General features: G+C 40.2%; 2 protein-coding genes across 2 annotated transcripts; both read left to right on the top strand.

The window, feature by feature from the left end:
• Positions 1-2547: 2547 nt before the first annotated feature.
• Positions 2548-9832, top strand: mtg2 (mitochondrial ribosome-associated GTPase 2). The gene is made up of 6 exons (XM_080445637.1): positions 2548-3081; positions 4352-4499; positions 5702-5817; positions 6840-7058; positions 7648-7786; positions 8349-9832. The coding sequence occupies exons 1-6, from the start codon at positions 2869-2871 to the stop codon at positions 8738-8740; spliced, it is 1227 nt and encodes a 408-aa protein (XP_080301763.1). The 5' UTR covers positions 2548-2868; the 3' UTR covers positions 8741-9832.
• A 2381-nt stretch (positions 9833-12213) lies between these two features.
• Positions 12214-15772, top strand: LOC308097507 (uncharacterized protein SCO4629-like; the record flags this gene model as incomplete). The annotated part of the gene is made up of 5 exons (XM_080445319.1): positions 12214-12285; positions 12970-13093; positions 13826-13978; positions 14942-15124; positions 15654-15772. 5 exons carry the CDS (start codon positions 12214-12216, stop codon positions 15770-15772), a joined length of 651 nt encoding a protein of 216 aa, XP_080301445.1.
• Between the last annotated feature and the right edge of the window lie 1318 nt (positions 15773-17090).

Here is a 17090-nt window from a genome sequence, read left to right as displayed (position 1 = left end):
CATTTATTTTACTTTCACCAGCTCATCTGTTTTAAAGATTGTAGCTACAATTACGCAAGTTAGGCTGAAGACACAAGGAGACATTCGCTAATATTTATTCAACAGACTAGATCGGTGCTTTAGTCCCTAGTAGATACAGTGTTATCTCATGATAAAGGATTAAGAAGGTGGAAATGTTGATCCTTATGCCTGGCTTGTTCAGGGAAGTTTGTCTGTGTTAGTCAAACTGTGATGTGTAGGTGTGTGTTTTCACTGTCTTAGTGTCTGCATATGTCTTATTTAGCTCATAGACACAATAGATAGAGGGCTGGCCTGGTTCAGTCTTAGGAGTGTGTATTTTGACCATGATAATCATATCTAATGTTACAGTAGTTGTTATGACGCTGAACTTTTTTTCGTGGTAGTTATTCTGCACGCACAGATATCTTAGAGTTGCAGAAATAAAAAGTGACACTATATTGATCCGATCGTTATTTTATATGATTATGCTTTGCCACTTTGTCTGCACTTTAAGTAAGTTACTGGTAACTGTGTACTTTTTTTATTGCAGTGTGATTACTAACTGTTTATTAAGAAATAATCCTCAAAAAGCCAAAGTAACATGGATAGAATGGTAGAATGTCCCCAGCACCTCTAATTTAATAAGTGCAATACACTCAGTCATGTTGGGTTGCTTTTCATTGTGGCTTCTTGTGTAACGTTAATACAATCTACGTGTACTTTTATGTTATAGCAAAAGTTTATAGGTGCTATTATTTCATTGTTTTTTAAATAACAATTTATTTACTGTATTTTATGTGATGTATTTACATATCACTTAAGGGTTATTTGTAGATGTAAAATGGCATACTTTAGCGTTATTTTCAGTGAAAGTTTAACATTTATTAAACTGCTGTAGGACGGTGCAGATAGTAAGACAACAGTAACTCCTACAGTACATGCACGCTTGCCTTATCTTTTTTGTTTATTTGCTGTATTGTACGTTTTCATCACGTTCAGAATGGGCAAGTGTTTTATTAATTTCAAATGTCAAACAAAGAAAACCTCTGGTTATTATGCCAATAATCACAGACAGTTTATTACACAAAAATGTGATTCGTAAAGATGCTATGATTGTGAGAGTTCAACTCTGGGGTATGCTATAGTATTCATCTTGGCTGTGAACAGCTAACACTGTATTTGCCATATTTTTGCAGGGTTATGCTTAGTTTATGTTCCATCATACAACAGTGTCACAATTTCGTGCCGCTTTGTGAGCTTGTAAATCACGATTTTCAGTGCATGACACCGTTGTACGATGAATTATAAATTGGGCTGAAATGGAGATGAGAAGATGCGTGTAGTTAGTATGTCAATCAACTAAATAACTTTATTATCCACTGAACAGTGACAATCATAGGCTAACATCTGTATCATTGTTTTCCTGTGTGTGTGTGTGTGTGTGTGTGTGTGTGTGTGTGTGTGTGTGTGTGTGTGTGTGTGTGTGTGTGTGTGTGTGTGTGTGTGTGTGTGTGTGTGTGTGTGTGTGTGTGTGTGTGTGTGTGTGTGTGTGTGTGTGTGTGTGGTAGAGAGGGGGAGGGTGGTATGAATACACGAAATATGAATGTTGATTTACTGTAGACTGCATTGCCTATTCTTTTCAGCTGTCTTTTGTTACTGTTTAATAAATAACACAAATTGACCTTCCTTTTTGGTAAACATCTTGTTTATTTCATTAAGGACATTCTACCATTAGGTAGAATCAAAGTGCTGCATTTATTTTTAAATGTTAGAAGACACGAGTTTGCAGAAATATGACTAGTAGTGAAAATGATCATTAGTATTATCTAGAAGTATCATTAAGCATTATTTATTTATTTGCTTTATGTGAAGTAATCCCGTGGTGGAAAAAGTACTCAAATATTCTACTTAAGTAAAAGTATATCAATACTGCAATGGATAAATAGTAAAAGTAAAGGTCCCGTATTCAAAATGCACTTGAGTAAAAGTGCAAGTATTAGCATCAATACTTAAGGTACCAAAAGTAAAAGTACTCATTATGGAGAGAATGTCCCCTTTTCACAAGTTATCATATATAATAATATTAATATAATATATTTTTTGAAAATGGCAGATCTACAAGCTCACAACGTGTAGCGATGCGATGCTTTGTGAGCTTGTAGATCGGCTATTTTCAAATAGCCAAAGTTTAAATAGGGCTGAAGTGGTTGATGTATGTTTTGTATTAATAATCACAATCTACAAAGTAACTAGTCTAGTAACATATGTTTTCTAATAATTGTTGTGAAGTTAAAGTAGCCTAGTAAAGCCTACAATTGCTGTTGAAAATAGCAGATCTACAGACGCGTTGTGAGCTTGTAGATCAGTTATTTTCAAATAGTCAATGTAATTTTCTTTTTTGCAATGGCAGATTCGTCTGGAACCAGGCTACTTCTTTTGGGCTTTTGTTTTCATAGACCTGGTTGCTTGTTTCTCTCGCGAAACCTGGCAACACTGCTCAAATTAAGACCGTTCTCTCGGGCTTCCGTAGTCATGTGTAATGCGTGTTGCCGTTTGCTTTAGTAGTACGGTAGCAGGTCAGGAGTTCATATTTAACAAACTTACATATCTAGTTGTCAATATATGAGCAAACTTTGGACAACGTCTTGGAGTCGGACATTTGGACACATTTCTTCACGTATAGCTTGACTCACTAGTTTTATGCGGTTAAATGGCATGACTTTTCTGGCTAGCATGAGTTGCTACTAGCATTGGTGAAGGCATCGAGGTGACATAGTGACATAAAGTCAACGTTAGCCATTATTATTAACGTACTGCTTTTATACATCATGCCATTAGAATAGCAGCACCTCTCTGCCGAACGTCACCATGTCGGTGACAATGTCGAGGGTTCACATGTGGATTAACAGCCACCACAAAACACTAGGACACATAGTTGGACTGAATAGATTGGTCTTGTTGACGTCCAGATGTTGTGCAGCTGCTCCTGCTGGTGGCACCAGACATGTCACCACTACCTGTGCCCAGTGGGCCAAAGCCAGAGCAACCCCCCAAAAGAGAGAGCTATCTGAAAAGAAACTGGTAAGCTATGTGCATTTATTACACAATGAATTATACAGTCTGAGAAAATTAAACATCTATCTTTATGGCTGTGTTATTATAACCCAAAGTTGGAATTAGTGGATGAGGGGTGTAACACATAAAATAAAAAGGATAACAAAACCACAATTAGAATTAACCACTAAATAAATACACAATCAAGTAAACAAAAGGAATAACTAAATTCAGTAAAGATCACAGTGATCACAATCACTGGTGTGTCACTACAGGTAACCAACAACTTACATGAAGTGAAACAAACACACTTTACTAAAGAGAGACACAGTTACTATACCTCACACACGCTCTTACAGAGAGACACCCAGTCACTACAGTAACTCACTACCTCATGGTAAAGATAAGGTAAGCTTAGTTATTAGAGAACACACAGACAGAGCCACTGCTCTGCTTGGCAGCCAGGTGTTGAATCAAAGTGCAGTATGTTTCACAGGCCTTTTTATACACCAGGGAGTGAGTGAGTGGCTGATCAGTTGCACCAGTCTCCAGGGGGGGGGGGGGAGCAGGATCAGGAAGGAGACACAAGAAACATAGCCTCGATCTCCAGGCTTTTATTGTTTCGTTTTGCTAAAAAATACAAGAAACATGAAGCACAGCCACTAAACCCCACTTGACTAAACCCAACCTGTAACAGGCTGCAACTATCAATTATATCCTTGGTGCTGTTCTTACTTTTTTTTTTAATAATCAAGAAGCACTCTCGTAGCTTATAGATAACATATTTTCACTATTTTTTGATAATCGAGTAAATCGATTAGCTCGATTAACGGTTGTACCAGTAATTTATTCGACTCGGAAAATTAAACATCCTCACTCAACAGCATGGCACTTCAAGACATGTGTTGTGTTGTGCAAACAGTATAACAGTATTGTACATAATCATTCATCGTGAACCCAGACTGTTCATTACTTCATTGTCAAAATCTATAGGCAATGCAAGTGTGTTTGTACAGCACATTGCAAGACCAAGACAATTCAAAGTGCTTTACACAAAACAATAACATCATTAAGACAAAGCGCAAAAGAAAGACATTACAAAAGGACATTTTAATATAATTAAAGAGTAAAAACAATAGAAAATAAGATACAACAAACTAACAAGAAATCTATCTAAAGCGTAATTAAAAGAAAAAGAAACAAAGTTCTCAGCGAGTTTGTTCCAGATTATGTGGTGCATAAAAACAGAACGCTGCTATCAATTCCATTCTGATTATTGTTTGTTTGTGTTCCATAGAGCCGTTACTTTGTCGACTACCGCAACGTGAAGCTGTCTGCGGGGTCCGGCGGGAAGGGGGCCTGCGGCTTCCACAGCGAGCCTCGTAAAGAGTGGGGGGGTCCCGACGGCGGGAACGGCGGCGATGGAGGAAACATCATCATCAAAGGTACAACCTGGCTTAAACCTTTCTGTCAGTGTGACACAAGTCCTCTGTTTTTCAGTTAACTTTGCAGCGTTCTAATTCAGTTTGTTTGTGCTTCATCCACACAATAATAGATGTATTAAGCCAAGTGGCTCTGTTTAAATGTGGGCTTGTCCAACCCACATGCTGTTAAATAGTTGGGCTTTTGAGGCTAAATCACAAGCACTTTTTAGTTAAAACTAATAGAATACGCACATCACTTGGTTGAGGTGCTGGGTTGGAAAGTAACATGAAGAAAAATAATAAACCCGCACACTCATCTGCTCCAATGTACATTTATTGACGTTTCGAGCCAAGGCTCTTCATCGGGTCAAAACTCTTTTGACCCGATGAGGGGCCTTGGCTCGAAACGTTGTCAATAAATCTACATTGGAGCAGATGAGTGGTGCGGGTTTATTCTTTTTCTAACATTCTTATGGGCTCGGGGGCACGGTGGCGCAGTCGGTAGCACTGTCGTCTCACAGCTGCTTTTCTGTGTGGAGTATGCATGTTCTCCCCGTGTCCCCTAGGTTAGGTACCCTCACAAAAACATGCAGTAATCCTGGTCTCTATACTGCCTCCCCTTGGTCAGCCTGGGCGCCTGATGGAGGGGAAAGGAACTGGTTGGAAATAACCTGTTCCTTCCACACGCTACGTCCTACCGGGGAAACTCCCCCCTGTCAGGTGATAAGAAGGCTTGTTAGCTCTCATGCATTCAAGGAGGCATGAGCTCGGCTCTCCCTTGGCTGGCAGAGGGAGTTTAGCGAGCGCCCAGTATTACTTAGACAATTGGCACTGGGTGAAAAAAATTGGCGTTGCAAAATCGTGGGATAAACATAATAAGGCTCATAAACAATGAACCTCAGGGACACTTTCTCAAGGTATAACTTTGTGAGGTGAGGTGGCACACGGCACATGGCCTTCGTCTGCTCGCCGTGGTCACTCGCTCGCCTCATGGAGTGCCTGCCTTGTTGTCAAATAATTTAAGGATGTTCAAGTAACAAAAATAAGCGCTCCTCTTCCCCTCACGGAGAAAACAATATAGTGTACAGACGGGTTCAGTCCATTGTTAAAAGGTTTCATATAGACATACTGTAGTCACTGTCCATCTGTTTCTCACAGTTTATTCTCCACTGTGTGTTATCATGATGTGACCATAAATATCTATGTTATTGGCGCGCTTCCAGTTGACCGGATGGTCAAATCCCTGGCACAGGTTACTCCACTGTACAGAGGAGAAAATGGCCACGCAGGAGGCAGCAAGAACTGTTACGGTCGCAACGGCCAGCCCACCTTCCTTTATGTGAGTTCATGTTCACTTCTTAAACACTTGCTGTTGTGTATGCAGGGTTCCATTAGTAAAAAAAACTAAGGGGGGGACATTTTCTTAAGCACCTATGCCCTATATACGTCATCCTACGACAAATAGCATTAGCAACAATAGCCGATGTAAAAGCTCCACCTTGTGAGATATTTTCACTTTTACAATTGTTAAAATACTTTGGCACACCTAAGATAAAAAGCCTTTAGCAGGTGGGAAAATATACAGTGAACATCTACAATAAAAAATAACTGCACACTTCCCAACCTCCACGTACAAGGAGCACAAATGTATTTAAGGTTGCAGCGTTTCGGTCACAGATGACCTTCTTCAGGCATGATGAGTTTTAAATAAGTTTGGGAAAATGTTGAAAATGTAAAAAAATCTGTGTAACCAGAAGCAGAGGTAAAAAACATATCATATTCACCAACGACAAAAATTAATGACCAGAGTAGAGGCATGGATCTTTCCTCACCGCCCCAAACAAATCGAACCCTGCACAATCATAGTTGTGTTGTTTATTCTTTTAATAATATTGTTATTAACCCTTTAAGACCTGAAGCCGATTGTACATGTCTCCTAAATCCCAACAGTTTTCTGAAAAACGTATGTTTCTATATCAGCGGTGCTCAAACCTTTTCATGTCAAGGACCCCCAAAATGATATGTATTTGGCCGCGGACCCCCATCAAAATATTTTGTTCCAGGGACCCCCCAGAAGCAAAAATTTGAGTTAAAAATATTCGCTTTAAAAATATATATATTCAAAGATTTGCACACATTTTCACGATTTTTCAAAAATAGCAGATCTACAAGCTCGTAGCGCGGCACTCGGTGCCGCGCTACGAGCTTGTATATCTGCTATTTTTGAATAGCTCAAAGTGTAAAATAATGCTTTTTAGCTCAAATCTAAAAATGACACAGTTCCAGGTCTTAATGGGTTAATAATATTGTTAATAATAGAAATGATCGTGGTGTTGTTTTGACGTGTTTGCTCTCCGGTAGGTGCCAGTTGGCACGGTGGTGAAGGAACAGGGGAACATCGTAGCGGACCTCTCTGATCACGGCCAGGAGTTCGTGGCCGTGTTTGGAGGGGCTGGAGGGAAGGGGAACCGCTTCTTTCTGTCCAACGAAAACCGCGCTCCGATGACGGCCACTCCGGGAACGCCGGGCCAGGAGAGAGCCCTCCAGCTGGAACTACGCACCATGGCCCATGCTGGTCTGGTGAGTTTTTACATGCTACGCTAGGTCAGAACACACGGTCCGGGGACGCGCAGGGGGTCCTTGAGGGGTTTCCAGGGGGTCCCCAGCTAAATGATTGATAGTTAAAAATTAACCCATTAAGACCTGGAACTGTGTCATTTTTAGATTTGAGCTAAAAAGCATTATTTTACACTTTGGGCTATTCAAAAATAGCAGATATACAAGCTCACAGCGCGGCACCGAGTGCCGCGCTACGAGCTTGTAGATCTGCTATTTTTGAAAAATCGTGAAAATGTGTGCAAATCTTTGAATATAAATACTTTTAAAGCAAACATTTTTAACTCAAATCATTACTTCTGGGGGGTCCCTGGAACAAAATATTTTGATGGGGGTCCGCGGCAAATACACATCATTTTGGGGGTCCTTGACATGAAAAAGATTGAGCACCACTGATATAGAAACATACGTTTTTCAGAATACTGAGATTTAGGAGACATGTAGAATCGGCTTCAGGTCTCAATGGGTTAAGTGGTTAATTATGTTTCCGGCTTGTTGCTACTGTACAAGGTATATTTTAAAAGCTTTTTTTTTTTTTTTTTACCACTTTTAGGTTGGGTTTCCAAATGCGGGGAAATCATCACTTCTAAGGGCCATCTCCAACGCCAGACCTGCAGTGGCTGCGTACCCCTTCACTACCCTGAATCCCCACGTGGGGATCGTCGAGTACAGGGATCATGAACAAGTGGCAGGTAACACCTAACCCTTAACCATGAACCCTAACCCCACCCCTTCACTACCCTCAACCCCCCATGTGGGGATCATTAAGTACAGGGATCATGAACAACTCACTGGTCATTCATTTATTCTGCACAATAATGTTCTCAAATGGTTTGTCATCAGACAAGTCCAGGTGTGCCTTGGTGTTTTGTGACAACCACAGATTATTATTGCTGTATATACAACAAAGTTATGAATTATGGTTAATGTACTATATCAGTACTTAAACTAATTTAAAAAAGAAGCTAATTCTTATATATTTGAACCACTTTCAATCTGGCGACTCTATTTTGGGCATGTCATTATAGTTGAAAACTTTACATTGTAAATGTATTTTGTTATTTATTCCCCCACAAAAAAATTTAAGGAAAAAGATAAAGAAAAGTAAATAACCCTTGGGCACAAAATGTTTGAATTCCACTGCTATAGAGAATAAGTACAAGCCATGCATTGCAGAAGTAATATTTCTGCATATTATGTTGCTATTCACTTCTCAAATGGAAGAGAATGAAAAGAATACGACTCTTTTTCCAGTGGCGGACATCCCAGGGATAATCCGTGGGGCCCATCTGAACCGCGGCCTGGGCATCTCCTTCCTGAAACACATCGAGCGCTGTCGTTTCCTCCTCTTCGTTCTGGACATGTCCACTCCCGAACCCTGGACGCAGCTGCAACACCTGCGCTATGAACTGGAGCAGTACGAGCCCGGTCTGTCTGACCGGCCTCATGCCATCGTGGCCAACAAAATGGACCTTCCCGAGGCCCAGGATCAACTGGAGATGCTCAGGAGTCACGTCACCCAGAGGATTATTCCTGTATCGGCGCTTACAGGACAGAACACAGAGGATTTGATCCTCCACCTTAGAGAGTTGTATGATGGCAACCTCCAGGGTGTGAAGCAGGACAAGTCCACCAGGTGGCAGTAAACTTGTGTAAGAAACAGGGGGTGTTTGTGCTTCAGGTGAGGAGCAAATATGCTGTCTCTCACAGCTGTGTTGGGCAAGTTACTCAGGGAGTGTAATAAGTTATTCTTTACTTATTACTCCTTTAAAAAGTAATAATATTACTTAACGTATTACTTGGTATGAAAAGTAACTAGTTATTAGTTCAACACTGCAAAATAGAACTGAGCAATATCTGATTGAGAGGAATTATGCTTCAGAACTCACCTCTGTATCCTAATAGTAAAAACCTTTCTGTGAGATTTCATATGTGACGACTAGAATTTGTTGCGTGTTTGTTTATGACTGAAATGTAAAACGTATTTAAGATTTTGGTTAATACATTTTATTTGAAAACAAAGGTCAGGTCTTATGTTTTATATTTTAGTTTTGCATGCTTTATTCATATTGCACAAATATTTTTTATATTAGACTCTAGCATCCACATGGTGACATAATATGAACATCAGTTATTTATTCCTTCACAGCTAGTAAGTCATCTCTCATTTAGTGTTGAAGTAAACATCACATTAATTGAAAAGGTTATCAGCCCACATTTAAAAGAATCAAACAAACGAGTGGATTTCCAAAGCAGGAGCAGATTAATCCCGTTCTGCTTGTGTGGAGCAGCGGTGAGGGACATTTTCTTTTTGTTTTGGAAGGCTGATAAACAAACCCACGCTAGCAGAGTGTGACACCGAGCTGACCTCTGCCCTCTGCCTGGCCTGTTGTGTGCACTGGGTTAAGCCGTATTTATGCTTAGTTGCATGCTGGTGTCGCGCACCGAGAAATAGCAGATCTACAAGCTCACAATGTGCTGCAGCGCGACGAGTTGTGAGCTTGCAAATCGGCTATTTTTCTGTGTGTGACACCACGCGCAACGAAGTATATCATCAAGCCCTTTAGGGCTGTTTACTGGCTGCTGATGCTGCTGCTGTTGCTAACAGGATTTCTAGAGGTAAGCGTTCGCAGGGTCAGGCAGTCACACATGTTATGATGATGTACTGTATGTTTTTGCCAACATCATTTTGTTCATTTATAAATAGTTGTGAATGTAGGTTGTTGTAAAATGTGTTTTAAAAAGATGCTTTGTCCTTTTCTATTAATCTAGTAGGCTACGTACCTGTCATAAATGGCTCACCAGAGCTCCCATTTCATTCTGGTTGAGAGTGAGACATGACCTTTGGTCATTCATCTTTTGATTGATTGATTGATTGATTTTTTGCAAACTTTATTAACAGTTTGCAAAAAAGGCACAGTGGTACAGATTTATACAAAAGGATGCTAAAAGGATAACCCCCAAAAAAGCCTATGGCTTATTTACATTGAGGTCCTGTGTATTCAATTCATCGAACATTGATTTTCATATTTTAAATTCATATTTTATATTTTTCAAATTTCTTTTGAGGCAATGTAGTCACAATCTATGGTGTGACTGAGTTTTGCTAAGTGATGAACGGAAAGAAATCCCAAATACAACACAAACAGATTTTTTTTAATGTACAAAGATTTTAGGGTTAGGGTCACATGACAAACATGAGTTCACGGATGCTACGTTACCAGGCAATGTTGATGACAACCTAAACAGTTCTACAGTAGTAATGTCTGACAAGATAACTTTTTCCCTTTTTGCTTCAGTGGGATTCAGTCAATCTCTATTCTCTAAGATTAACGATGAGTGGCTTGAGAAAAGGAATAGCCTAATCAGTGTGGTTAAAACCTATGTGCCCGGTGTCTCTGAAGCCTGATTAAGTATAGTATATGCTTATTTCTATTGCAATTTTGGTCTTAAATTTCATTCTAGGAGAAGTAAAGACATTATGGTAACGTACAAGCAATACTAGCTCTGCAATAGAATAATAAACGTCAGTGTCAGGATTAAACTAAATGGCATTAAATCAGTCGGTTCTGTTGAATTAGCTATTATGTAAAATAGTAATATCCAGTCAGGGTGAAGTGTTGACAATTTATTAGGAAGATTCAGGCAGAGAAACAGCATTTACAGCATCAGAGCTCTGGCCTTCAGACATCCCATCGGGGGAGAAGCCTCCTGAGGTGTCACATTGGACACCTGTTATACCCAGAGTAGATGCTCTCCCTAAATGGAGATAAATATAAACAGGCTATACTAAGTGACAGTACAATAGTAATGCTGACTAGTTAAGTTAACCTTTTAAGACCGGGAAAGCAGCTGTCATTTTAAGATTTCTTTGGCTGTTCAAAAATAGTAGATATACAAGCTCATAGCGCGGCACCAAGTGCCACGCTATGAGCTTGTAGATCTGCTATTTAAAAAAAAATCATGAACATTTTGTGCAAATCTTTGAATATATATATTTTTAAAGCCAACATTTTTAACACAAATCTTTGCTTCTTCCAACTGGCAAATATCTTCTAAATCCTAACAGTTTTTTTGAAAAAACGTATGTTGCTATAATATCAGTGGTTCTCAAACTTTTTTCATGTCAAGGACCCCCGAAATTATATGTATTTGGCTGCGGACCCCCATCTCAAAATAGGTTGTTCCAGGGACCACCCTGAAGCAAAGATTTGAGTTAAAAATGTATATTATATTCAAAGATTTGCACACATTTTCACGATTTCTTTCCAAAAAATAGCCCAAAGAAATCTAAAAATGACACACAGATGCGTTCCCGCTCTAAATGGGTTAAGAATGTCCATGTACGTCCATACTAAAACAGATTCTGCTGACAGAGTTCAGTCCATGGGAGAAGTCAGCTGTTGGATTTGACAGCTGCAGTCAAGGAACTATGGTTTGAATACAAATTTAAAAGTTTAAATAAACAGAAATGATCTTGAACAGATTCTAAAATTGCTATTACATAGCCATAAAAAACAAATCCCCATCCCACGGGGACCCCCTGGTGGTTAAGGGGTCCCACTGCAGTCACTTATAATGCAAACACTAAAAAACAACACTGCCTGGGAGAAAGGAAGCTGTCAACCTCGCGGAGGGAGATGGACCCAGGATGTTTATGGGTGGTGATGCTGGAGAGTGAATGACCTGAATGGCGCTACAGATTTAGAGCCCCACGGTCTCTCCTCCTGTGCTTTTAAAGGACGGGCCTGCGGTACGTCAAACAGCCGGCCTGAAAGCAGTGTTGTCCTGGTGTGTGTTGTCCTGGAGGCTGCTGTGTCATGCTTTCAGTTCTGTGTGAGTGGACCCTCATACGACCGCTCTGTGCCAGTTCCATTGAGGTCAGAAATGCTCAGTGTCTCCTTTCTCTCACTGATCATGACAGAGAGAGGAGCTGCTGCTTTATTTTTTAGAACATGATCTTTATGTTTTGTCTTTTGTGTTGAAGTCTGCTTGCTCTCTCTCTCTCTCTCTCTCTCTCTCTCTCTCTCTCTCTCTCTCTCTCTCTCTCTCTCTCTCTCTCTCTCTCTCTCTCTCTCTGCTCTCTCTTGTTCTCCCCACAGGCCAGCATGTGAGAGGAATGGACAGTGAGAGTGAGAAATCGGCCAGAATTCTATGGGACTACCTCTGTCTGCATCAGCCTCTGGAAAAGGCAAGGATGGTTTGATCACATGAAATCACAATCAAACTTGCTTTTATGTGCCAAATCAATCTAAAGCCTCTAACCTGAAATGCCACAATTCAGCAGTTCCCAACCTTTTCTAGATGTTGAAAAGGTTTTCGCAGCCCACCCATTCTGACCACTTAACACAGCAGTGTTAAGTAGGCCTAGTTTGACAAATTCTGAACAATTTGAGTACTGTACTTTTACTTCGGTGCTTTGAGCATATTTTTCTGCCGAGTACTTTTACTCAAATAACATTTTTGAACATAGGCCTAGTTTTTTTATATTGTAGTATTGCTACTTTTGCTTAAGTAAAAACAATCTCAGTACAACTTTAAGGTACTTTTACTTTACTGGAGTATTTCAAATTTTCAATACTTTTACTTCTACTCCACTACATCTCAGAGGCAAATAGTATACTTTTTTTATAAAACTTTTGTTAGTTACTTTGTAGATGTTGATTATTATTACAAAACATACATTACCCACTTCAGCCCTATATACATTTTGGCCATTTGAAAATAGCCGATCTACAAAATACTTTTGTACTTTAACTCAAGTAAATTTTGAATTCCGGACTTTTACTTAGTAACAGAGTATTACTACAATGCAGTATTGAAACTTTTACTCAAGTAGTGAGTAATGTGAGTACTTTTTCCACCGCTGCCTCAGAGTGACGTCATCATTGGTCTGGGTTGTCATGACCTGCGTGTGGCTGAGAGGTCAGCTGATCTCTTCCTGGAGGGATGGGCTCCCTGGCTGCTCTTCACTGGTTACCAGGGCAACCAGACTGCAGGTCAGTTAAGGGCGTGGCCATTCTGTCTCTCTAAATGGACTAGTAAATGCACTTTTTGTAGCGCCTTAGGCAACATTTTACTGGGAACACTTCCGATTCCAAGACGCCTGCTCTACCTCCTGAGCTACTGCTATACTGTCTGTCTGTCTGTCTGTCTGTCTCTCTCTCTCTCTCTCTCTCTCTTTCTCTGTCTCTCACGCACAGTTCTCACATGAGAGCCGCTCCTGTCTGTGAGCGTACCAAGCCCCTAAGACCCCCACACTGTGCTTGTGATAGTGACACCCTTAAAACACAAACACCACATTGTTTTCTGTCATTGTGGTCAGCAGTGATCTGTGCATGTTTTAATGATTAAAACATGCATTAAAATGTAATCAGGTGTGTGGATGAGACGAGAGGCTGATGTTTTCATGTTTTAACCAGGTGTGTGGATGAGACAAGAGGCTGATGTTTTCATGTTTTAACCAGGTGTGTGGATGAGACAAGAGGCTGATGTTTTCATGTTTTAACCAGGTGTATGGATGAGACAAGAGGCTGATGTTTTCATGTTTTAATCAGGTGTGTGGATGAGCCAAGAGGCTGATGTTTTCATGTTTTGTCAGGTGTGTGGATGAGATAAGAGGCTGATGTTTTCATGTTTTAATCAGGTGTGTGGATGAGATGAGAGGCTGATGTTTTCATGTTTTATCAGGGGTGTGGATGAGACAAGAGGCTGATGTTACTATGTTTTAGGCGTGTGGACCAGGCGAGAGGCGGATGTTTTTATGGAGGTGGCGCTCAGAATGGGGGTTCCCAGACACAGCATCCTACTGGAGACTGAGGCCACAAACACTGGAGAGAACATACGCTTCTCCCATAGGGTTCTCAAAGAGACCAACACCCCAGGTAAAGGATATGTTGTCCTAGTATTACCCACGAACAAGTTGTGCCTTCTCCTTCGATTTTATATCAACATTATGATATGAGCGTAGATATCTTCTGGGATTTGGGATATCGTAATATAGTGATATGGCATTAGTGTTGTGTTGTCCTGGTTTTAATCACTGAAGTCTTATTTCATACTTTGAAACATGTTTTTAGATCAGCTGTTTTGAAACTGTAATTAAAAAAGTACGATATCACAACACGATATTAATGTCACAATATCGATATCAAGGTATTTGGTCAAAGATATTGTGATATTTGATTTTGTCCATATCTCCCACACCCAGTAAACAAAACAATCTCTGTACTTGGAATAATAGACTGTACCACTCTCATCCACACATTCTCACTGCTCATTTATCTTAACTCTTTGACTGCCAGAAATAAAACATTGTTTACTAAGCCACTGTCAGCGATTTCTGAGTGTTTTCACTAACCTTTGAAAAATCATAGATTATTATAATAAGCAAAGATCCACCCGCCGATCACTTTAAAAGATGTAGGGGGGTCTCGTAGAATCTGAGAAAAAAAAAGTGTGCTGCCGCGATAATCCATTCCATAGGTGTGGGCAGTTGAATGTGGGTTGTTTTAGCCAAAAAGCAACAGAAAGCAGAGAAAGGGCAATCTTTCCAAATCCATTAACATGGAAGTGAGTGTGGCTGCTTTTTTTGTGATCACATGATTTGCTGCTTCATTGGTTCACTGGGAGTCAAATGGTGATTCATGTATTAGCGAACAGCGTCATCTAGCATAAAACCACTGAAAATCTCATCATTGGCAGTCTGCACCTTAGCAAATATGACGAGAAATCTCAACATTGGCAGTCAAAGAGTTAAAAGGATAGTGCAATGATTCTGTATTTGAGATATTATTCTCCCTTTTGGCTTAATGGTGATGCTTGTGTTCTTCCGGACCATGGTTCAGCCTCCAGGCTGATCCTGGTGCAGCAGCCGTTCATGGAGCGGCGGGTTTGTGCCACCTTCCTGCGCCAGTGGCCTGACGGGGTGGAACACACCCGTGCCATCATCACTTCCCCCCAGATGGACATCTCTGCATACCCCCACCCCTCTGTTGGCACTGCCTCGGACCTGATCACTTACATGCTGGGTAAGAAAGACTGTTATTACAACTGAAATATACATCATGGGTGCAACAGTTAATTGAACAAATCGATTCAATCGATTATAAAAACGAATCGATAATCGATTTCGGTGGAAAGTCTGTCTATTTCTTAAATAAATAGAAAAAAATGGCTAATCTACAAAATCTATAAATTAACGACGTGTCGCGATGCGACATGTTGTTAGCTTGTAGATCGGTTATTTTCGTACAACACTGTTTTACAACAAAGATCAAAATAGGGCTGAGGGTTAATCAGACTAATCAATTTAGTTCAATTAAGAGTTTTTTGTGTAGATTCGTCAAGTGTTTTTTTTTAACACACTTTATGATTATTCCATTAATCAGTCATCTATATAATAATCGTGGAGAAGATAATCGACAGTTGCAGCCCTAATACATTTATTCATATACTGTACAACACCACATTTTGTTGCTTATTGTCTCTCAACATACACAGTATGGATATTGACCATGGTTTGGTTGTTCTTGTGGTCTTTGGTCCTCTGTTGTTCAGCTGTACTGGAAAGAATCCTTGACTATCCTCAGAAAGGCTTCCAGGTGGAACAGGAAGTGACCCCGAGTGTTTTATCCGCCTACCATTGGTTCCTACAGGCAGGATACTGCCCCAAGTGACATACTGTGTATCGCTGCTAATGGTTTTTTTAGGGGCCAGCAGTGGCTCAGGAGGTAAGAGCGGCCACTTGGGAATCCGAAGGTTCCCCGGGTCCCTGATGAAGACACCGAACCCCTGACTGCTCCTGCTGAGCAGGGTGGTGCCTTGCATGGTTTCCTCTGCTGTCAGCGTGTGTGAATGTGTGTGTGAGTGGGTGAATTTAACCCATTCAATCCGGGAACACATCTGTGTCATTTTTAGATTAACTTTGGCTATTCAAAAATAGCAGATATACAAGCTCATAGGCTATGAGCTTGTATATCTGCTGTTTTTGAGTCATAGCGCAGCACTGAGTGCCGCGCTATGAGCTTGTAGATCTGCTATTAATTTTTTTAAACCGTGAAACTTCGTAGGGGTGTGCCGATATATCGTCCCGCGATATATCGCGATACGTTTTCGTGACGATATGTATCGTTTTGGAAAAAAAAAAAAACAGCCCCGAGGTGAAAAGGGTGACAACATGTTGTTTTTTTTCGGGTCAGGTGTCACACTATTGCCCTATTTGGATTCAAAACGGCTATTGTAGCTGAAAAGCTACAAGTTTGCGTCTGAATAATGCAAAAACAGAATAATTTGTTTGCATTTTCTCTCCCCCATATATTTTCATAATAAAAAAGTGCGTATCGTATCGTATCGAAATCGTATCGAAGTTGTGAGACAAATATCGTATCGTATCGTTTGGTGAAATTAGTGTATCGGCACACCCCTACGTGAAAGCGAACATTTGTAACTCAAATCTTTGCATCTGTGGTGTCCCCACCAAGATTTGCACAACATTTTCACGATTTAAAAAAAATAGCAGATCTACAAGCTCATTGCGCGATGGAATGGGCTAATGCACATTGTAAAGCGCTGAAGGATATAAATGCACCATTTACCTTTTAAATGCACCGTTTAACTCTGAGTGTACAAACGGAACCAAATGGACCCGTAACGGTCCATTTGGTTCCATTTGTACACTCTCAGAGTTGCATAATAAATTATGGATAAATTAATTCTGTATAGGTTTCAGAGAGTAACATTTTTTGGCGATTGATCTATTTAGATTGAGAAGTTATTTGCTGAGATCATAGAATGTAATTAAAACAGCGGTGGTGCTGTGATAAGCACTGCAATGAATAGAATGTATAGAAAAGTATAAACCCTATACAGAATATTTTTTCACCGCGATGATATTAATAAAAGTTGACTCCAGGTACAGAACTTATGCCCTGATTATTGAATACATGCATGCAAAATACTATTGTGATACTGAGGACCATCCCAAGGTTTTTATTA

This window comes from Gymnoscopelus braueri (genome assembly GCF_963280865.1).
Source record: "Gymnoscopelus braueri genome assembly, chromosome: 12".
Lineage (NCBI taxonomy): Eukaryota > Metazoa > Chordata > Actinopteri > Myctophiformes > Myctophidae > Gymnoscopelus > Gymnoscopelus braueri.
This window is presented reverse-complemented; position numbering and strand designations above follow the sequence as displayed.